Source organism: Pinus tabuliformis, chromosome 1_2, assembly GCF_031772625.1.
Source record: "Pinus tabuliformis cultivar Carrire ecotype Pingquan chromosome 1_2, CPIR1, whole genome shotgun sequence".
Lineage (NCBI taxonomy): Eukaryota > Viridiplantae > Streptophyta > Pinopsida > Pinales > Pinaceae > Pinus > Pinus tabuliformis.
This window is the reverse complement of record NC_142298.1, coordinates 835010954-835034375: the sequence shown is the minus strand read 5'-3', so window position 1 is coordinate 835034375 and position 23422 is coordinate 835010954. Positions and strand designations below refer to the sequence as shown.

At 39.5% G+C, this 23422-nt stretch overlaps 1 protein-coding gene across 4 annotated transcripts in view; it reads right to left on the bottom strand.

Annotated features, from left to right (window-relative positions):
• The window catches only part of LOC149208520 (alcohol dehydrogenase-like 6), a 231415-nt gene extending 212134 nt beyond the window's left edge, over window positions 1-19281 (bottom strand). Inside the window, exons 1-2 of one of the 4 annotated variants that reach the window (XM_089396100.1) lie at window positions 19002-19281; window positions 18702-18838 (exon numbers count right to left, since the gene is read on the bottom strand). In XM_089396100.1, coding sequence (XP_089252226.1) covers window positions 18702-18838; window positions 19002-19041 — 177 coding nt within the window. In that variant the 5' untranslated portion in view covers window positions 19042-19281. Of the gene's footprint in view, window positions 1-17476; window positions 17731-18701; window positions 18839-19001 lie in introns of those variants that run through there. The other 3 variants (XM_089396099.1, XM_089396101.1, XM_089396102.1) reach the window with 3 other exon arrangements.
• Window positions 19282-23422: the final 4141 nt, after the last annotated feature.

The following is a 23422-nucleotide window of genomic DNA, read 5'->3' as shown; positions in this document are numbered from 1 at the left end:
TGGATTGGGGATTTGCAGGTGGAGTTATGCTGGGAGATTGAGCAGGGGTCTAGCTCGTCTCATTGGAGGATTTTTGGCAGGATTCAAGGAGTGTTTCAGGCAAATTTTAGAGGGGTTTTCTTCAGTGGCAGCGCAAGGCATTGAGGAACTGCGCAGAACTCCAAGAGGGTGTTTTTCAAAGGTCAGCCATTCCAGGAAAGCTTTCTGGGTTTTTTCTGGGTTTCTTGAGTAGAGCCCGAATCCAGAGTTTCAGCTTTTTCCGAGGAGGGGAGCAGCCCCAAATCATCATTTGTTTCCTAGCAGCAACAGCAGCACAGCAGCAGCATCCACGCAGAGAGGCCATTCTTGTCATTCTGAGAGTATTTCTTCACTTGCCTTGTGCAAGTCGAGGTGTTGTCTTTCTATTCACCTCGTGTACGCATTTTATTGCTCAGTATAATAAAATGGCTTAGCATTTCTCACTGCATTTCTTGTGTATCTACTTATATTTCTGGTTTACATTATTATATGATGTTCCACTGTTATCTTATCACTTCTGGATTATTATATTATTTGCACATATTTGGTTGGAGTTTTTGCTGGGGTTTGAGGAATATTCTGGGTTAGGAATATTACAGTTTTCCATCATTTTCTTGACTAGAGATCATTGTCAATGCTCCTTTTGAGTGAAGATCATGAATTTTATCCCATAAGGCTTTTGCTGACGAACATTTTTCAATATTGGCCTTCATAGAATCAGGTAGCCCATTCAAGATTGCTTTCATTGCTCTTGTATTATGTTCTTTGGATTCTCCATCCATCATGCTATCAGCGATCACCGATTTACAGACTTCAATGCCTTGAGTCTTTAAGAAATTCCTCATTCTTGCTTCCCATATATCAAAATTTCCATTGAAAAATGGAGCCTTCACAAATTGATGGACTTCAATTTCGGTGGTTGAGGGAGACACATCTTTAGGAGGATTGGAGACCTTCTTCCTTGTCTTCGCCATTTGTATTTTAATGATCAACCTTCAAGCTGTTAGTGAAGGTACTAGCTCTGATACCAATTGTTGGAAATACTGAGAGGAGGGTGAATTAGTATTTCTTTTCAATTGTTACTTTTACCAGTTAGATCACTTATATTTAGAACACAAAAATTAACAATAGAATTAAACGCTTTTATTAATATAATCTTTATAATGAATCAAGTACAATATGGATAGGGCTCCAACCCTTGATGAAGACACCCAGGCTCCAACCTGGGATGTGCCAAGCACCTACTTGGACTTTAGTGAGGCTCCGACCTCTAAGGCTTCGACCCTATCTTATCCAAGACACCAGCCTTGAGTTTAGGAGCACCAATCCTTTAGCTTTTCTTTGTCAAGATATGTTAGGTTGTTCTTCACGGCTCCCAAAGTCTTCTTCAACGATCACTTCACTTAATCGTCACGTCATATCATTAATGACAACCTTGTCTCATAGAAGGTGTCACCACTTCTCTTCATCATACCCAAGCAAATTCTCCAAGTCACCTCATGATGACATCAATGATGCATCATGGTCTTCAATGTTATCTCCAAGATCTCTTAAGGCTTCTCAAAATATCTTCAATCTTCTTCAAGGTCATTGCATAAATACTTCAATCAAAGTCTCCAAAACCCTTCACTAGCTTTGATTAGTGATGCACTTACTTGTATGTCCTTGACCAAATTCTTTGTTGTTCTTTGTTCCAAGCTCTATTCACTATCCAGGGTTCAAAAGAGTTTCTTCAATATTGAACCTTTTAAATGCCAATCTGAGATCTGCCCAAACCTTTAGCAAGTCTGCCCCTCAGGATCACAGTCTATCACTATACACCGAGAAAATCCGAGCTTGAAGCTATTCTTTATTCACTATCCAAGAAGACTGCTTCAAACTGTGACCTCAAACTGCTTCAATTGACAAGAGTTTGCCTCAAGAAATTAGAATCACAAACAGCCTTTTTTAATCCTTAACCCGTGCAACTGTAGTAGCTTCCTACAACAATAGTGCTATAGAGACACAAAATGCCTCACAAGAAATTGTCATATACCTTAATCCTTGTTGCTGTAGCAGCTTATCAATATCCAATGAAATTATGTTATGAGTATCTTCCACAGATCCAAGATAAAGGCAGATTGACTAAGCTTCTTCCCAAGTAATTGTTTGAGGCCTTGAAAGGTATCCAAAGTCTGTTGTCTGAATTATGGCAGCACTGTTTTCTGTCCCAAAGTCTGCACTTCTTCCATAAAAACCAAGGCACAAGAGTCTGCAATCTGTCCACAGGATACTGTTCTTCAAAGAATGTTTATCCGAGCCACACAAGATTGTCAAACAGTGATCCGTGCTTCTCCAAAAGGTGAAACAGGTCCTAAGATAAAGAGATATTTATTACAAATAATCCTCCAAAGTGTTGATTTGGGGTAGCATCGGATGTGCTCTAGCCATGAAAATTGGTGGAGAGACTAAAGCACATGAGATCTCCAAGACCCAGAAATGGTTTGGGCAGATTCTAACTAGTTTGGGAGATATTAAAATAATTAATATTTTTAATGCAGTTCCTAAGTCTAAACTTAAGAAAATAAAATATTAATGGGTGTTAATATAAAATTGGGTTAGAAGGTTCCAAAAGTAATGGATCAAGCCAAATCTAATCTTAGCTGTTGATTAGAGATTTAATCTCAGTTGTTGGAGGACCAAGAGGAAAAGTATAAGAAGAGGCTTGAGGGTCAGTTGGAGAACGCACTGAGGGAGACCAGTCAGTTCGATTTCTTGAGCAAGGTTAGCTGAGAAATTCAAACAAGTGGTTTGGAGAGCAGCAGGAGGCAGCAAGTACGGAACAGAGAGTCGGGAACAACACCAGGGAAACAGCGCGGAGGTTGGAGAGGTAGACACAGAGCCTCTCAAGAAGACGCAGAGGCTGCAGACTGCGCAGTCATTGTAGGGCCTGCATGGGTGACGCAGAGAGGCCCAGTGCTAACACAGAGAGGTCTGGGAGCTACGCAGAGATCATCCAGGCTGACGCTAAGACTGGGGGAAGTGCTGAAGAATTTTCTCTCTGTTGGGTAAGCTAGTTTGGCACCCAGTTGTACTAAAGAATTGCTGCATAATAAATCCTCCCTTGTTGCACCGGTTTTTCTACATTGGGTTTTTCCGGGGACTGATTGTCCAAAATATTTGTGTTGATGTGTTAATTCTTGTGCATGTGTTTGTTTCTATATTATGATGTGATATCTGCAGCGGAATTTATTTTAATGTTCACTGAAGGATTTTCATAAATAACTTATCAGGAAATAAGTAGGTAATAAATCAGTTGTTGCAGTGATAGAATTTTCACATGGTATCAGAGGAAGTAATCAGAGACAGGAAGGGAAAATCAATTATGGGTCGAGACCATGATGCAGAGGCATCTACGTCAAGAGACTCGAACAGATTTTCATAAAATTGCACAAGAGAAAGTGATTTCGATTTTTCTATGTTGGCTTCCAGGCTGGAAGAAGTGGTTTGTGTGAATAGCTCTGCATCATCAAAGGTATGGTATATAGACAATGGGGCCTCTTGGCAAATGACGGGAATCCGGGAATGTTTCTCAGATTATCAGGAGGAGAAGATGAACTTTCAGATCGCCATAGGGAACAAGGCAAAATGTACTCCAGTAGGGAGGGGTACCATAGTTTTTCAAACAAAAACAAGAGAGCGGTTCCGTGCTACCAATGTGCTGCATGTACCAGGATTGGGGATGAACTTACTTTCCATGTCGCAACTTCAAGGCAAAGGCTATGACGTTTTCTTCATCAAGGACAAAGTATACATCAAACGCCCGAGATGGAAAAAGAAAGTGCAGATCGGGATCAAAAGTAATAGGTTGTACAGACTACAACTAGAATCACCAATGGCACTAATAGGCAGTCATGGAGACAAGGATTTGAACGAACTATGGCACAGAAGAATGGGACATTTGCACCATGGGGCTCTGAGAATTCTCAGGAGCACTGTAACAGGAGTTCCAGATCTTAGTACGGAACGAGATGATGTATGCAGAGGATGTGCTCTAGGAAAGTATGCCAAGGCAGCATTTCCTAGAAGTAAAAACAGGGCCAAGAGTGTACTAGGATTGATACACTCAGATATTTGCGGACCTGTGTCCACTAAATCTCTTAGTGGTGCCGAGTACTTCCTTACCTTCATTGATGACCACTCAAGGAAAACATGGATTTATTTTCTGAAAACCAAGGACGAGGTTTTTTGTCAATTCAAAGAGTTCAAGGCTCTGATGGAGAATTTGACTGGGAAGAAAATAAAAGTTTTGCGCTCAGATAATGATGGAGAGTATGTCGATAAGGACTTCATTGATTTTTGCGCTAAGGAGAGCATCAGAAGAAAGTGGACAGCTCTGTACAATCCAAATCATAATGGAGTAGCAGAAAGAAAGAACGGGACTATTGTAGAAGCAGCTAGGGCCATGATGTATGATCGGGATATGCCAAAATTCCTGTGGGCAGAAGCATGCAACACAGTAGTCTATGTTCAAAATAGAACTACTCATCAGGCATTGGGCAAGATTACTCTAGAGAAATTCTTCACAGGGAAGACATCTGAAGTCAGTCATTTCAAGATATTTGGGAGCTTAGCATATTGTCGCATACCCGAGGAAAAGAAGAAGAAGTTGGATCAAACTACAGAGAAAGGATATCTAGTGGGATATAGAGAGAACGCTAAGGCATACAAAATCTATCTTCCAGGGAGCAAGAAGGTAGTAGTTCGACGAGATGTGAAGTTGATGGAAGACAGGGCTTTTAAAAAATCTCGAGAAATGCCTTCCAAGGAGCAGTCAAAAGAGGAACCGTTGGTTAAACCTCTTCAACCAACGGAAGAAAAGAATTTTTCCTCGGGTCAGGAAGAATCACAAGATGAGGAGGAGCTAACAGAAGCACCTGCTGGCAGAGGAAGAACGAGCAGGGAACTTCGTCAGATTCTGCGAGATGCAGAGGAGTTCATCGGTGCGCCAAGGAACAATAAGAGGGAGTGAAAACAGCCAAATAGATATCAGGCATTAGTAGCTCAGGATGGGGAGCCTGCCAGTTTTCAAGAGGCAGCTCAACATCAGGTTTGGCTGGATGCGATGGTAGAGGAGTACAACTCCATAATGGTGAACGATGTCTGGGAGGTAGTGCCAAGGCCTCAAGACAGATCAATGGTAGGTTTGAGATGGATCTACAAGATCAAATACGCTGCAGACGGCAGTGTTGAGAAATACAAAGCTAGGTTTGTGGCTAAGGGGTATGCTCAGAAGGAAGGAATTGACTATGAAGAGACCTTTGCCCCAGTAGCCAGGTATACATCTATTAGAACCGTGATATCTCTTGCAACACAGATGGGGTGGGAGATTCATCAGATGGATGTCAAAACGGCATTTCTGAACGGTGTGATAGAAGAAGAGGTATACATTGAACAACCAGAGGACTTTGAGACACATGAGAAGAAGTCTTGTGTATGCAGATTGAAGAAAGCATTGTATGGACTGAAACAGGCACCTAGAGCGTGTTATGGGCGAACCGATGGCTACTTGCAGAAAATGGGATTTGTCAAGAGTGACGCAGATCCAAATCTCTACTATCTGGTTGTAGAGAATGAGCCTCTAATCTTAGTATTATATGTGGATGATCTCTTCCTGACAGGATCATCCAGGCTCATAGGGGACTGCAAGAAGAATCTAGCCACGGAGTTCGACATGAAGGATTTGGGACAAATGCATTATTTCCTGGGGTTGGAAGTTTGGCAGCAAAAGGGGGAGATCTTCCTTGGGCAAGGGAGATATGCTACAGAAATCCTGAAGAGATTCAGGATGGAGGACTATAGACCCATGGCTACTCCAATGATAACCAACTAGAAGAAGATTGATGCATTAGAAGACAAAGATGTTGATCCCACCTTATACAGGGAGCTCATAGGGTCCCTGATGTATCTAGTCAATACCAGGCCAAAGACTGTGTCCAACGAGGAGTTGTACAGTTGAGCTACACTTCTACAGGAGAAAAAGTGGCAGACGTCCTCACCAAGGCCCTTGGAAGAACCAAGTTTGATTGTTTCAAAGAGAAGATAGGGATGATAAAGAATCCATTTCAGTAGCAGAAATTGGTATGATGTTGCAGTGCAGTAGCAATCAGCAGTAGCACGATGCAACATGATGATAAGGAATTTGCAATGCAGATGCAGTGTTGGGAAGATGGACCAGCAGCAACATGGATGCACAGGGAGCTGCAGTACAGATGTAGCAATGGCAACGATATAGCCATGGGCAACAATATAGGATGCAGCAATGCAGAGGATGTTGGGCAGGGAGGCTTAGCATCAACACGGGTACTGAAGCCGTACAATCAGAGTAATGCTTAGTGTGGAGCATTCCTAGAGCACAGTCCTCGCTAAGAGTGAGTGTTGATTTGGGGTAGCATCGGATGTGCTCTAGCCATGAAAATTGGTGGAGAGGCTAAAGCACATGAGATCTCCAAGACCCAGAAATGGTTTGGGCAAATTCTAACCGATTTGGGAGATATTAAAATAATTAATATTTTTAATGGAGTTCCTAAGTCTAAACTTAGGAAAATAAAATATTAATGGGTATTAATATAAAACTGGGTTAGAAGGTTCCAAAAGTCAAGGATCAAGCCAAATCTAATCTTAGCCGTTGATTAGAGATTTAATCTCGGTCGTTGGACTAACAGGAAAAGTATAAGACGAGGCTTGAGGGTCAGTTGGAGAACACACTGAGGGAGACCAGTCAGTTTGATTTCTGGAGGGGGGTTAGCTGAGAAATTCGAATTAGTGGTCTGGACTCTGGAGAGCAGCAGGAGGCAGCAAGTACGGAACAGAGAATCAGGAACAGCACCAGGGGAACAGCACAGAGGTTGGAGAGGCAGATGCAGAGCCTCTCAGGCAGACGTAGAGGTTGCAGACTGCGCAGTCACTGGAGGGCCTACGTGGGTGACACAGAGAGGCCCAGTGGTGATGCAGAGAGGCAGGGGTTGACGTAGAGGGTCTGGGAGCTACGCAAAGGTCATCCAGGCTGACACTAAGACTGGGGAAGTGTTGAAGAATTTTCTCTTTGTTGGGTAAGCCAATTTGGCACCCAGTTGTACTAAAGAATTGTTGAATAATAAAATCCTCCCTTGCTGCACCGGTTTTTCCACATTGGGTTTTTCTGGGCACTGATTGTCCAAAATATTTGTGTCAATGTGTTAATTCTTGTGCATGTGTTTGTTTCTGTATTGTGATGTCATATCTGCAACAGAATTTATTTTAATGTTTACTGAAGGATTTTCATAAATAACTTATCAAGAAATAAGTAGGTAAAATAAATCAGTTGTCATAGTGACAGAATTTTCACATAAAGGTGGTTGTCACAAGTTTTGTTCTTCTGTCCTTAAGTCCAAACTCTTTAAGAATATTTTAATCACTGAAAATGCCCAAACTGTGATCTTGAAACAACCTCCTTGACCTCCTAGCTATTATGTCCCTTTTCTCTGTGTTTTCACCGAAATTAATTGAGGAAAACAGAGGTCCGAGCCTCTCTTTATATACCCTTTCCGTCCTTGAAATGAAAAGTCACGTCCTCTGTTTGAAGGTCGACTTGTGTAGGCTACTCAGGTCGGCTCCATGTCCAGATTTAATAAATTAGCTTCAAAAATTCATAACTTTCAAACCGATTGGAGTTTCGGGCTGCGTAATAGCTCATTGGAAAGGAAAATTTATGCTCTAAAGGATGGTCTAGGTCTCATAATGAGATTCTGCCTCTAAGGAGGTGAAAATTATTTTTTAATGTGACTGGTCGTTATTTAGTGCAGAAATGATTAGGACAGTATGGGCTTCTTCTTTGTCGCCAAGTGTTTTTAAGTGAGGTCTCCACTTGTTATGTCTTTAATCATCATGTCATCAAGTGGTCTCCAATTCCTTCATTTCCCACGTCATCAAATGTAATGTCACCATATATGTCATCTTGATAGTGCAGTGATCCATTATGAACAATAGGCATCTAGGACAAGACTTCTTCTTAGTGGCTTGACATTTTCATTCATGGTATCTTTGTCAAACAAGAGTCTTGACTATCATTAGCCATCTCAGTAATATTGACATCTTGGTCAATGCCATATTGACATCAATGACAACCTAGATAACACCCTCTACGTACCCTCTGCGCAATTGTGTCACCCCTGCTGGGTATCACGCTACTCCTTCTCTAGACTCTCTGCTGGCTGGAAAATCTGAATCTTTGCCTCCTGTTCTCACACCTCGGATCCTGGCTATTGAAACTCGATTTCCTCAGCAAGAATTCGATTTCCCTCTAAGGCCTGCACTGCCACTACGTCAGCTCTGTGTGGGTCAGCGCCTGCCTCTCTCTGGACGTCATTTTGCCCTCTCTCTGCCTCGTACTCTCCGGCCTAGGAAAACTTCCTTCTTCCGGATACTCACTACCCCTCACTGCAAGAAATCTACTCGATCAGAATTTCCTCCTGAGAACTTCTCACTTCAGAAATTCGATCTCTTGATCTCTCGGTGTGTTCTCCAAGTGCCCATTAAGCTTCCTCTTATAATCCTCTCATTGATCAATCAACGACCCAGATTAGATTCTAATCAATGGCTAGGATCATATTGACTTGATCTTCGCCTTCTTCTAGAAGTTTCACCCACAGTTTATATTAGTACCCTTTAATTATTTTAATTTCCTAAGTTTAGAATTAGGGTCCCATTAAAAATAATTAATTATTTGAACAAAATGTCTCCGAGTGGAATATCCCAAAACGATTTCTGAGTATTGGAGAATGCATGTGTCTAAGCCTTCGTGCAAATTTTGAGGCCTAGAGCACATCTGATGCTACCCCAAATCAACACTTGCAACATCTGGATGAAATGTTGAGCATAATGAAGGAACAATCACTATATGCCAAGGAATCAAAGCGTGAGTTCGAAATGACAAAAAAAAATTATTTGGTAGTCGAGACATACAATCAATGCGCAAGAAGTGCAAGTACACCAAGAGAAAATTCAAGAAGTACTAGATTGGCCTACACCCAAGAACCTGACAGAACGAAGATTCCTTGGAATTTGCAGCTACCACAAACAGTTCGTCAAAGGATTCACACAATTAGGTGCACCTTTGATGGATTTGACAAAGAAGGGGGCATTTACATGGACGAAAGAATCAAACAAAGCATTTAATAAGCTCAAGGAAGTGATGAGCTCATCTCTAGTAGCAGCACTTCCCGATTTCAACCAACCTTTTGTATTAGGGTGTTATGCGTCAGGAGAAGGAATAGGAGCTATATTAATGCAAAAGGGACACCCGATTGCATTTGAAAGTCAGAAACTCCAAGATTCAGAGAGACTCTACTCCATATATGTTAAAATTGGCAACTAGGGCCAAGCTCCACATGAGTCATCTTATTTACGACCGTTGATATTTTTCTTGGGTTCCTCTCTCCGAGAGGTGTAGGATTGATCTAAAGATCATCCGATTCTAAGATGTACAAATGAAGTTATAAATTTATTTTGATTATGGTCAAATTGTCAAGGTCGGCCAACGAACCTATGTAGGCTTAGAAGCCCAAAAGTCACGTCTATTCATCCTCAACGTTGCATATAAATAGAAGGTGACTTAGCCTCATTTGGACACACTCATCTTCACACTTCTCTCTCTCTCTCCTCATTGATTGGGTACGGATTTCTGGGTCTCTCTCTCTCCACACGTCCGAAATTTCAAGAGACCGAATTTCTGGACAGTTTGATAAAGCGTTGACCAGCATGCATTGACCTCCTTTGATTGCGTTTTTGTGAGGGCTATCTCTGTTTGGGTAGGCCGCATTTATGGGCACAAAAATCGAGGCTAAACGTTGATTGTTAACCAGCGTTGACTGCGGCTAGGGCTGACCGTTGGTGGGTTGTTTGACCAGACTTTGACTGGGCTAAATTTGAATGTTTTGAGGGTTGTTTTATCTTGTTCTTTGGAGGACGAAGTTGACTGAAGTTGACTGATTTGTTGAGGGTCAAATCTGCCCTATTGACCAGCATTGATTTTTCTGGTTAGGGCTCTTTTGTTGCTGTTATAAATTATCAAACTTGTAAATTGTACTATCTCTCTCTACTGAACTATTGAAGACTAAAAGAAGATTTGATCAAGGGTTTCCCCACATTGGGGTTTGTCCTTGGTTGGTGCCACAGCTTGTGTCCTCTTGTCTTGGCTTGTCTTCTACTGTTTATGTTTATGTCCTAACTGCATTTTACTATCATGTTGATGTGATTGCTAATCTGAATATTGATACTGGGCTAATAAAGAAATTTAAGTAAAATTGCGATAAAGCATAGAACATACCATTATTGCCTAAAATTAACATGGTACCAGAGTTGAGGTGAAGACAAAGCCCAAGCAAGAGTGAAAGAGCAATCACCAAAGACAGTTGGACAAGAACAAAAGGTTCAATTGGTTCCTCATCCTACTTCCCAGCTGAAGACAAGCTCCATGATAAATCTGACTATCATGGATGGAAGATGTCTCTTGATTTGACCTTGGAAGAAAAAGAAGTGACGGACTATGTGCAGGGTAAAATTCTTAAACCTCCTTCAAATGCATCGGCTGCTGCGAAGAACAAGTACAATAGGGTTGAATTCAAAGCAAAGAAGACTATCAGGGATTCCATTGACAAGCATCTGGTGGCCTACATCTCTAAATTGAAGACCTCCAAGGAGATCTACGACAGGTTGGTCGGCATGTTCAAGGTTAGTAATGCTAATCAAATTCTATTTCTCAAGAATAAGTTGAAGGATATTAAGAAGGGCAAGGACGAGGATATTCAATCCTATTTCTTGAGGATTACTAAGATCAAGAATGATCTACTCTCGACTGGAGAAGTCATTCCTGACAAGGAACTTACTCTCACCACCCTTGGAGGATTCCCACCTGAGTGGTATGTATTTAGAACCACAGTCCTCAACAATGATTGAATTCCAGGGTTTGAATAATTGATGTCTAGATACATTCAAGAAGAAACAAGAATGGTAGAGCAAGAAATGTCTTCTAATAGAAGCAATCCCACTGCATTCTCCGCTCATGCCAAAAGAAGAAATAATGCAGGGTCTAAAGGTCATTTCCATGGAAAGCCTGGCTCAAGGAAGGAAGGACGGGCAGGAGCTTTGTTTGCAGTAAGTTTGGCCACTATGCAAGGGAGTGTCCAAATAGAAGGGACACATCGCATGATGATGATCACAATCATTCCAGGGGCAACTTCAACAACAACGATCAAAGGAATGGAAGGTCCAATGGCAAAGGAAAAAGGAATGTGGAACATCAAGGAAATGGTCGACCCTCCAAGAAATCAAGGAACTCCAAGTATGAAGAATCAAATGTTGTTAACTCGGGCTTGGTATGAGAGGATCAATAGCTATCTAATGAAGTTGGGATTCACTAGAAGTGAAACCGATCTGAACCTTTACTTTAAGGTTGAAAATGATAAACCCCTCATTCTGGTACTTATGTGGACGAACTCTTTCTAACAGGTGCAGATCCTCTCATTCACAAATGTAAGAGGGAGTTGGCTTCTGAATTTGAGATGAAAGACCTAAGACTGATGCACTATTTCCTATTGATTTTGGGGTAGCATCGGATGTGCTCTAGCTCCGAAATTTTGTGGAGGAGCTAGAATACATGAGATCTCCAAGACCCAAAAATCGTTTGGAGAAATTCCACCCAGATTGTGAGTTATTAAAATAATTAATATTTTTAATGGGGTTCCTAAGTCTAAACTTAGGAAAATAAAAATATTAATGGGTATTAATAAAAATATGGGTGAAAAGCTTCTAAGAGACGTGGATCAAGTCTATTTTAATCTTAGTCGTTGATTAGGGACTTAATCTCGGTCGTTGATTCATCAACAGGAAAAGTATAAGAGGAGGCTTGAGGGTCAATTGGAGATACACCAAGTGATCAAATCAGTTCAATTTTTCTGGGGCGTGGTTTGCTGAGAAAATCAAACTAGTGATCTGAGTTGCAGTGAGAGGGGCAGAAGCAGAGATTTGGATCAGAAAGGAGTTCTAAGCCAAAGAGTACCAAGCAGAGAGACAACAATAGCATTAGAGAGGCAGCGCAGAGGCCTACGCAGCCCAGGAAGGGGCTCACGCAGTGCTAACGCAGGCCAACAGGGTTTCTTGCAGTGGCAGTGCGGGATATTTGTCCGAAGTTCAAGATTTTGCTGTAGAAGCGAGGTTCTAAGCCGGCAGGGCTGAACAATAGTCTTCCTCCAGCAAATTGATCCAGCAGAAGGGGTGACGCAGTCTCCTAGAGGCAAGACGTTGGCCCAAGCAAGGATTGTGTTGGGATTTCGCAGTGCTTGCCGGAGTCAGGCCACTCAATGGATCAGTTGTGACTTGGAGAACGAGGTAAACCCTCATATGTATTTCTTGCTACCGAGATTTCTCTGAAAGGTTAGCCTGTGTGAGAGGCAACCTGTTGTACTTAGATTCTGTTGGCTTAATAATACAAACCCTATATCTGTTGCATCGTTTTCCGGCATTGGGTTTTTCCAGGGACATGTTGTCCAAAAATAACGGTGTCACTTGTGTGTTTGTCTCATATTTGTTTCAGTTTATGATCTGTATGTCAGTGTAGTCTGCAGTAGTGTTTTTCATCACTATTTATAAATTAAATAACTTGTTGAATGTAATAACAAGTAGGAGATGATAAACCAGTGATTGCAGTAGGATTTCTGATGTGTAGATTCAGAAATTTTCACATGGTATTAGAGCATTGCAGATCATAGGACATTGAAGCCATCAGCCGAGAGATCCAGCAAATCTGTTGCAGAGAGGCAGTTGTCCCGAGTGACAGCGTTGTTTCAGAGCCAAAGGAGCAGCTGAAGGAGTGACGCAGTGCCAGAGGAGTGACGCAGAAGCTCACGTAGTGCCTGCGTCAGCTTTCTAAGCTAGGAGGAGGAGATGCAGTAGCCAAGAGGAGCCCACGCAGTGACTGCGTCAGCTCTCTGGGCCAGCGCAAAACCTGAGGGGCTCAGATCAGTCAGTTGCTGGTGCAGAAGGAGCAGTGCAGATTCGATCTGTGGTGCTGGTGGGACGTTGTTTTTGTTGTTGCATAACAGTGTCTGTGGAGACGAAACCGAGGTAGAGGGAGTCACTACCTCAACAAATTTCTTGCCAAAAGAGATCTAGGTCCAGGTCGTTGAGCAGCAACGAAGGAGGATTGGAGAAGGGGTGATTCGACATTATTTGGCAAGAGGATTTCCGTGGAGGGAATCAGGACCCAAAGGGAGTCTAGAAAGAACTTGTTCCTTAGAGGATTTCTAGCGCCAAAGAAATCCAGATCTGAGTCTTACTAGGGCAGTTGCAAGAGAGGGAGAAGAGAACCTATTCCACACTTTTTTGAGCAGATATAGCAGTCAATGGACTGAGGGATCAAGACAGATTAGATGGAGCATCCAACTTTGTCATCTCGAAGGCCAAGATCCTAGCAGTCTTGGATAAGAATCGCATTAAGGATTATGCCTTGAAAGTAGTGTTGGAAATAATTATTATTAATGTTTATGCAGTAATAACAATAAATAAAAGAACACAGTAGACACAAGAATTTAGGTGGAAAACCCCGTCCGGGTCAAAAACCACCAAACGCTTTTCTAATAAATTCTTTAACCTTCAGCCCCAACTGAAATGAAAGCAACAACTCTCTAGAATTCTAAAAAAGTATTCTTCTCCAGCTCCCACTGGAAGGACGCCCCAACACCCTGGTTTCTTCAATAATCAACTGAATGGATGCCCCAACACCCTAGCGAGCGATAACTCGCCCTAGCACCACCCTACCACCCTGAAGTGTTTACAGTCCCCAACCTGTAGTTGACTTCATTCACCTGCCCAGTACCACCCTACCACCTTATAAAGACAAAAATTAAATACAAAAGTGTGGACTCCCGTACCAGGGACAATGATCCACGATACTATATGATTTACAATGATTTTGACCGAACACCCAATCACACTATGACCTGCAATCCAACCATGACATTATCCCAAGTTCCAACAGAGACTCCTATACCTCCCAATAATGCCTTTTTGACTCTAGGCAGATTGAGTCTTTTACAATAATGACTCTTCCAATGATGACACTTTTATAAATGACTCTTTTACAACTTTACAATGATGACTCTTGGCCTTGACACTTCTTCACAATATAAGGATGGTTGTCATGTCTTCAAAGGATGTCCCACTGCAATGCTTCCTTTGATTTGATACTTCTTCTCTTGAATTCTTGCTTGAAGTTCTACTTGAATCTTCTTCTACCTGCATGCAGAATTTGCCCGGTGAAACCAATCCGAAAACAAACAAAAAATACCGTTCAACTTACCTCTGCCTACAAAACACATGTAAATGCATATAATGAATAACTACAAATTAAAATTACAATGCGTACCTGAAGTGTGCTTGTCACTTTTGTTGTTGACTTGTTGCAGCAGTAGACAAAGACTCCCACTCTTGATATAGGCATGGACTCTATGCAAGACTATATCCAAAACTGACCTAAAGATATATACAATAAAAAATGATGATAGACCCTAGACTTGTGATGGACCAAGTTCTAAGTACAACAATAGAGACCATTCTATCAACTATGAAAAGACAAGTAACATGAACTTACAACATCATATAGATTTAGCAGACTTGGTGTAGCATCAAATGTGTAGTATCAAGAATAGGACATCCGAAATGTGGTATCAAAACTAACTGTGACATATAGAGACATAGAGATATAACCAAGACCCTGTATATACTTACGTTGTCCTGCAAAAACATATGTCAGAGATGATATTCATATTTCAAATGTAAACACTAATCATACATACCTTGTTGTAGGAGACTTACCCTTGATTGTTGATGTGTGGTCCTTACTGCAATGATCCTTGAATGCATGCTTTTTCTTGCCTTCTAGGAGCTCGATATTGAATCTGTTGTATCTATGTAATTTCGGATCTCCAGGGTCTAAAATTTCGTCCTGTGGTAGGCTAGTAGCCCTCTGCATCCTCTTTCCAACCCCACAGATCTGATCAAGATTGGATTCTTCAAGAAAGAGTTATGCCCAATCTCCCACGATGACCTGATTATAGACTGGTTCAATAGAGCGAACTTGTACGAAGTGCCACGTGTCACTATTGCGACCTTCGGCCCTGAAAATGCTACTCAACAAACTACAGTCCGTCCTCTTTCTGTGACTATTTACGAAATTTGAATCCAATGCTCAGAGAGAAAGTTATGACGATTTTCCCAACGTCACCTATTTGACATGGAATTCGGGAGCCTGCAAAAACCCTAACTTCCTCAGATCATATCTCTGAAAATATAGTGAACCAAGATCTGAAATTCAATCACGAGGTTCATCAAGATTTCGGCTCAAATGGGTTTTAATTTCAGCTTCTAAAGCTTCGCAGAAAAAAGTTTATAGTAAAAATTCCACGATAACCTGTTTGAAGCCACAAAATCCCTACTAGAAGACGATACGAGGGTCACAATTTATATGAATGTCTTGAGTTGAGAGGGTCCTCAACAAGTGAACGTTGGAGGGATTTTAGGAGCAAAAAAAACATTATTAATTATTGACTATTCAATGACCACAACCAATTATGAGTGCCATGCCACAACCCCATAGGGTTTTAGCCCACTAACTGGAGTTACTAACTTCAAACACAAATATCTCTCAAACTGTGAAGAATTACATGGTGTGCCATATATCAACGAAAACATCTCAACGAGTAGAATCCATCTAGAAGATCCTTGACTCAGAATAGAGTAAGTTGTCAAGTCAAAATGCCCATGCAAGATCTAGGTAGCCCCTGGTGTTGCTTGGTCTGACATCAATGACAACCACTGATCAACAAGTAGTTGTTCTTTCGGTTGATGTTGATCCTCTCAAGAAATACGAGGAGGCCTAGGCAAAGGCGAAGTGCATGATCTTGGACGGGGTCAAGGATCATGTGGTCCCACATATTGCTGAAAAGGAAACTGCAAGGGAGATGTGGGAGGCCTTGACTACCTTGTATGAGGGAACTTCCGTCCAACGGAAGATGTTGCTTGAGAACCAGCTAAGACAGTATCAGATGCAGAAGGGAGAAGAGATCGATCCCTTCCTTCTCAGGTTGCAAGGAATTCGAGACTAGCTGACTTCCTGGGGTCTACATCAGATCCTGAGTTCATCATCAAGACTGCCCTAAATGCAGTCACTCAAGAATGGGAGACCTTTGTCCAGAGCATCTTGGGCAGGGCTACTCTCCCCAGTTGGGAGGAGACGTGGGCAGCTCTTCGACAAGAAGAGATCAGGGGATTAACCAAGGCAGGAAGTAGCGGCAAAGGAGTCAGAGTCAAGAGGGAATACTGTGGTGCTCCGAGATCTCAAAACTTTCAAAACTCCAAAGTTCAACCTCCTCCAATAATATTTGCATTCTGCACTTCCAATGTGTATAATTGGAAATGCCCTCCAACCAATCACACTCCATGAGATCAAGACTAGTCATTCCTGCAGCAAACACACCTCAAACAAACAGATCCACTGGAAATAAAACAAATCAGCAACTTATAACAGGTGTATATCACCTCTCTTGGGGATAAGCAACACTCCACTCACTGGAACCTCACGAGCATCTCTCCAATCTCTAGAGTTTTATGAGAATCATGCCCATTGAAATCCTCGAACAGCTACCTCTCACAGGCAGCAGCATTCTCCATACACAGAACCTGGAAAATCTCAAATAACATACTATGATACCGTGTTAAAATTTAGTGCATGTTAGATAGATCTGCATTTCTATGAATCTAAAACCCAGACCTAGGAATCTAAAAACTATCTAAACAGCTCTCAAAACAGATGGTATACACTCAAAATCTGGCCCGTAAGCTCAGAAGCGCAAACACTGCATAATGCAGAGAACCAGAATAGCGAAGATTATAATACAACATCTGCAACACACTCTGCTCTGGAAATTATGGACAGCAAACAGAACTGCAGGAACTCAATCACACTTATCTCTCTATTAATTGGAAGAAGAAATACAAAGCCAACTGCTCCAAATTTAGTCTATCCCACAAGCCAAGTGGTAAGCACTGTGCTCTGCCTCTTCTTTATAGACGAAGAGAGTTTAAAGGTTAAAATAATTATGAACCATCCCTGTGCTGCACACAGGGTATAAAAGGTAATCCCCAACCCTAATCCCTGAGAAGAATGCACCTAGCCTGCATGGATGTGCTTCTTCAGATAGAGCTCCCTCAAGGAGATAAGTCAACATATGCACACGCACCTAGCTCCTTGAAATCTGTGCCCTAGCTAAACCTAGAAACCTCCTCATGCACAGCGCTAATCTAAAAATGGAACTGCGGCTAAACTAGAACTGAAATGGCACTTTCTAAATTAAGGAAAAGCATGCACCTTCTGAAACTAGCAAACCTGTTAAAAATGGCGATCTAACCTAAATCAGGTGCATGCATGCCCCTCAATCACAAGGCTGTCTAGTAAATGCTGCCGTGCCCTCATCCATACTGCCACCACCACTGCAGACAGATCAGGGATTGAAAGAATCTGCTGGATGCATCATGGAGAAAGAGAATATCTACCAAGCACTAGGTAAACTCTAACATAATGTTCGATGAGTCAATAGCTATACTATGGGTAAAATGTAGTCAAGTTGATGAGGAAACAGTACAAAAAGCTAAAGAAAAAACTTCAGAAGATGTCGAGGAAGAGAAGGAAAACCCCAGGTGGTATTACAAAACCTTGGGAATTAAGGAGGAACTGCCTTAGAAAAATGAATAAAAAATAAGGGCAAGATAATGAAAATTCATAAGTTGACCTAGCATCGACATGCTTCACACACCAAAGATGTAAGATATGTGATTGTAAACATAGCAGCAGCTTGCTGAGGCTGAGATAATAGATTTTGGCGGCATATAAAAGCCTAGTGTGCAAGCATATAAGACCTTTGGTTATCTGGTGAAACTTATGAGTATAGTAATGTGTTGAGGTGAGAACAAGATGGGAGTGGAAACACTACACAAAAGTTACCTAAAAACAAATGATTTCCATAATTAATGTGATTTTGATGCTGTGATTTAGTTGATTGTATTACTTTGCGGTAGTTAGAGCCTAGGGTACCATAGTTGTATGATCCATAAGATCATAGAAACATAAGATAAATAATAAAGGATATATAGGTATGGTTTTGTTGTGGGAAGAAGGTATGGTTTTGTTGTAGGACGATTTAGTGGTTGGTACAATCGGATGTTATTTCTTTTATTTTTACCTGGTCTCAAATTTTATAATGGACATTTTTGGCCAGTTGTGATAAGGCTGGAGGATAGGCTCCCCACCCTTGTGGAGTCTGAGTGGTTGCTAAATTATAAATTCCTGATATATTTGGCTTGTAGAACTGCTAAATATACTCTTGGAACTTTAAAATTATAATTACAGTAGCTGAGTTTAACCTTGAGCCTTTTACTAGATTTGATCTTGATTGCCCAGATTACTTAAAACAAATTCTGCCCTTAAACTTTACTTAAAAATTTCAATTCCCCATACCTGCTGCACAGCTATATAAGAAAACATGTCATCTTAGGACAGCTGTAAATGCGGAGATTTCAATATAAATAATTGAGGGGGAGACAGAGAGACAGACCCGTGCCTCCCAGAAGGTTATATCGCTTCGGCAAAGTGATGTCGATATAACTTTGATGCGAACCTCCATAGGCTGAGGAGGAGCCAGCTCCACTTCCTCTATTCTCAGAGGCTCCCCTGGCCCCCAAGCAATAGCAGCTGCATTCATTCATCATTTATTTATTGCTCATAGATTCCATCCAAAAAAAATCATATTATCTCCACTGGCTGGCTTATAGTCCAGAAGCAAAACGTAGAAACTCTGAACCCGAGTTCCTCTACAGCGAAAACACGCAGATAAGCTTAAAAAATTAAAGCTCACCTTTACAAGTTATAGTATGAGAGGAATTGGTCTTTGACATCCTTGATCGTCCAAGTTTCTACAAATGTGTACTGCGATGGTTCAGAGCTTCAAATCATAAGCATGGCCAGGACGCTCAAAGAACATGGAGGCATTTGATTTAGTGCTGTGAACTGTTCCACCAAACGGAAGTGGTAGTTGAGGTTGAGCGAAGTGATGATGATGCTGTTGTTGGTAAAATAGTTTGGTTGGAATCCATCGCACATGCTATCACTATTTTTTCAAAAGCCTGGTCTAAACCGGCAACCAATATTTAATAAGCTTATTAACGCGATCAGGCGGTATATGTCTAAACCGGCAACCAATATTTAATAGGCTTATTAACGCGATGAGTCGGTATATGTCTGACCGTAACATCTAAACAAGTACAAATTTAACAGTCGCTATATATATATTGCTCAATAGTATTAATGATTTTATAGATGGGAAACAAGTGTCTTTTTTTAATGGTTTTGTTCATAAATTAATTTAGAAAATTATTATAAAATTTAGTAGAATTTTTTGAAAATCAAAAATACAGTTTTCAAATTTCAAGATTATTTTAAATGCTTAAAAATATTTTAATAATACTTAATCTATTTTTACTGTAAAAAAACAAATTCAAACACTTCAATATTCTAATTTAAAAGAAAATAAATAAATCTTCAATATTCTAATTTAAAAGAAAATAAATAAATCTTCAATATTCTAATTTAAAAGAAAATAAATAAATAAATTACGAGATTATGAGCAAAAATTAGTCAGCGCGAATTTGCGTCGGTCAACGCTTATTTCAAATGGACCTTTCCGGTGTTAACGGTTAAGGAGTTCGGCCAAACTCTTTATTATACGCCTTCGATAAGAAATATAAGAGGTTGGTTATCATTGGGTTGGTGGATTATTTGCAATTTTTTTAAAATACTAAGAAAACTTATTATAATTATTTAATTAAGAGTAGCTCGATTTATTTGTGTTATTTAAAAAAAAATATGTTGAATATCATGTAAAAGTTTATGATAGATTTTTCGGTCAAAATCACATGAGAAACCATTTGTCGACGCGTTTCGAACCAACCAGTGTGGTTCATCATAAACTTGTTATGGATCACAGAGGCCTCAACTCTACAATCATGTAAGAGGTAAAGTTTCACTTTTTTGAAATGTTTTTGGGTCTTCAATAGTTATTTTATTTTTTATGTATGAGGAAAACAAATTTTTAACTTAACAGACACAATAGTTATAATATAAAATTGGTTTAATAATATAACTATCTTAAATTTATTAAAAAAATAAAATTTTAATTATCTAATTTTATATCATATATTAAAAAATTGTAAATTAACAAAATAAAAAGATTTATAAATTAAAAATTTATTTTTACCATATTTAAGATAGATTTAAAGTAATTATTTTATATTTAATTTGTTATTAAAAATAGATAACAAAATAACAAATACAGGGTAGTTGAACAAATTTATTTAGGAAAAAATGATGGTAAATATTACTTTGTTAATACTCTTCCCTAATCACTTTTTAAAAATCCAAAAAATATATGATTGTATTCGAATCGGAAAATAGAAATTAATAGTTCAAATATAGTATTATGCACGCTTAGTAAAACTTAAATTAAATAGAATGAATGAGATGTTGAGGATTTGTGTAAGTTTAAAACGTCACTATGAAACTCAAATATTAACCACCATTTTTAATAAATATTTTGGATCTTTGTTGCTTTAATTTGGTTGTGATACAGAAATTGTAAAAATATAATTGTAATTTAATATTTTAGTATTGCCTTGAGAGAAGTTCTATATGAAGAAAATGTTGTCGTGTTAAAAAAATTTAAAATATGTTTTTAAAAAAAATACATATATACAATTATATTGTTATTGCAAAAGAAAATTAGGCGTGGATAAATTTGAAGAAAACCAGAGTGAAGTTAATGTATGTTTCATCTTAAAAAAAATTAATCCATATAAATGGTAATCTATAGTAATGGTTTTGTCTATATTTCTCTCATCGTTTCCACTGTGGTCTATGTGGATCCTTTTTCACATGTGGATCTTCCTCTCTTTTTTTGGATGGTTTTTTAATATTGACTTATCATGATATATCTGTTAGATATCTGGACAATTATTTTGTAAGAGCTCAGAACTTTTTAGTATCAGACCTATCTATTTTATCTATAGGATGAGACGGCCACGATGAGACGGCCATTTTATGTACCAGACCTTTATATTCTCTTAATATAAATTCATGTTGTTTTTCTCTCTGAAAAAAAAAAAAAAAAAAAAAAAAATAAAAAATCTATAGTAATGAAATGAGATTATTTATGTGTAAATTCTGCCTTGCTTCACATTGGGACTACAAATTGTAAATCTTACAACACTCATGTTGACACCTAATCTTTGGGATTAGGTAAATCCATGTAAATATTGTAAATAGTAAAATAACTAGAATTGGAGACGAAGAGACATTGGGAGATGAAACCCAATAGTCTCCCTCTTCATGTATATATCCATGTTCTATTTTAATGCAAAATCAATTAGATTTGTGGAGTTACTCCTTATTTGACATGGTATCAGAGCACATGCCCAAATTTACTTTCTTTCTATTGTCACTCTCGCCACTCTCTGCTATGAAGGTCCTCTCTCCCTTGATAGAAAATATGTCTAGATTCCCTGATTTGTCCTATGTCCACTGAATGCTTTGTCGTTTGTCCACCGGTGTATCCTCCTTGAACGTTAAATCTCTCTAAATTGTGGTGTTGTCCTTGCATGTCCCTCTACGTTGAGTATTGTGTATGTCGATCCATTGGAACATTTGGATTGTACATTCGTTGTTATAGATGCATGTTTGTGCTCCTTGCTGAGTTGGTCAAAGATTGGTGTTATATGTGCGTTGGAGCGTTGGTCTGTCATATGCATTGTATATGCTAGTCCTAAAATTTTGAAACGCATTGAATGCTTCTCTTTGTTGTTCGTGGTGCTGATTAACTCGACTGCGTATCCATTCTCTGTGTTGGTCCGTGGGTATCTATGTTATTTGATTGTGTAATTCCTAGTGGTGTATTAGTAACTCCTGCAAGTCATGTGTATGGTGCATTAGGTGTGGCTGCTAGGATGTACGTTGGTCGAAACCTTAAAGTCAAAGTGTTGGAATGTGTGTATGGTATGTTATCTATGACATGTTGTGTTGATAATGTTGAAATGTGGCAACAAGAACATTCCAATTTAATTTGTCCTTGAATAAAATTGTGAATTAAAATCGAATTTAGTCTTAACAGCTACTTGGAAATAATTAATTAAGTTATTTTGACTTAATTAGTTCGAGAAATTCAAGTTAGAAGTCTTTCTGAAGTCATGCAAGAGTTGTCCCTTAAATAAGGAGATAAGATTGAGTTATATTTGAGTTGTAATTAGTTAGCTCAGTTTACTGAGTTAGGTCCAGTTAAATTAGTTCCAAATTGTTTGAGGAACTAATGGTGATTTATCAGTCAGTTGATGCATGCATGCACTCAACTAGTGTACTCCAGTTAACTGAAGATTCCCTCATCAGAAACTCATGCATGTCTATTTTGAGAAAGACCCAGTTGAGATTAAAGACAAGGACAATGTACTATCAGTTGCATGTGTTTTCCTATAAAGAAAACCGATGCATGCAGAAGGCATAATTCCTTGAGGATTGCGTAGTTCTGACAGGGTGTGAGATCAGTGTGAGAGATCAGTTTTCCACTTGGTTGGAGAAGATCATCCCAGAGGAACAGTGCAAGGAAATAGGAGCTTGGAGGGCAAAGAGGAAGGCTTGTGAGAAGCCAAGATTGCCTGTGAGCATCTGTGAGGATTGTACTGAGAGCTGGCTAGTTGTGAAAGCTAAGGCTTTGTATAATTCCTATGTATTTCCACCTTGTATAATAATACAGATTGTGGGGTTTTTAGCTGAGGCTTTCCCCAAAGTATTTTCATGTGTATTGTGCATTGATTCTTCTTCTTCTGTTTATATGTGTTCAACTCGATCTTTAAGCTTCCGCAAAGCAAACTTTGATAGTAGAAGTAGGTTATAGTATTTTGTTTTGATTTATATTGCATTATCGAGTTAACCTACAAGCAGATTTTCTACATCGGTCTCATAGCGAGATTTGTAGAGAATTTGCAGAATTTCTGCAGATCAAAAATGAATGTTGTGTGTGGTTCATATACATGGTTTTTTCACTATGTGTTATCCATTTTTATGAAGACTAAATATTGCTTTTAAATGGTGAAAACATCCCTTTTTTATGAAGAATGAATGGGGTTTTTTAAATGGTGAAAATATTACATCAATGGTATGGTATATACATATACAAAGGGTTGTATGGTAATCGAGTTTTTTATAAAGGGGACGTATGGTATTATATGCCATATG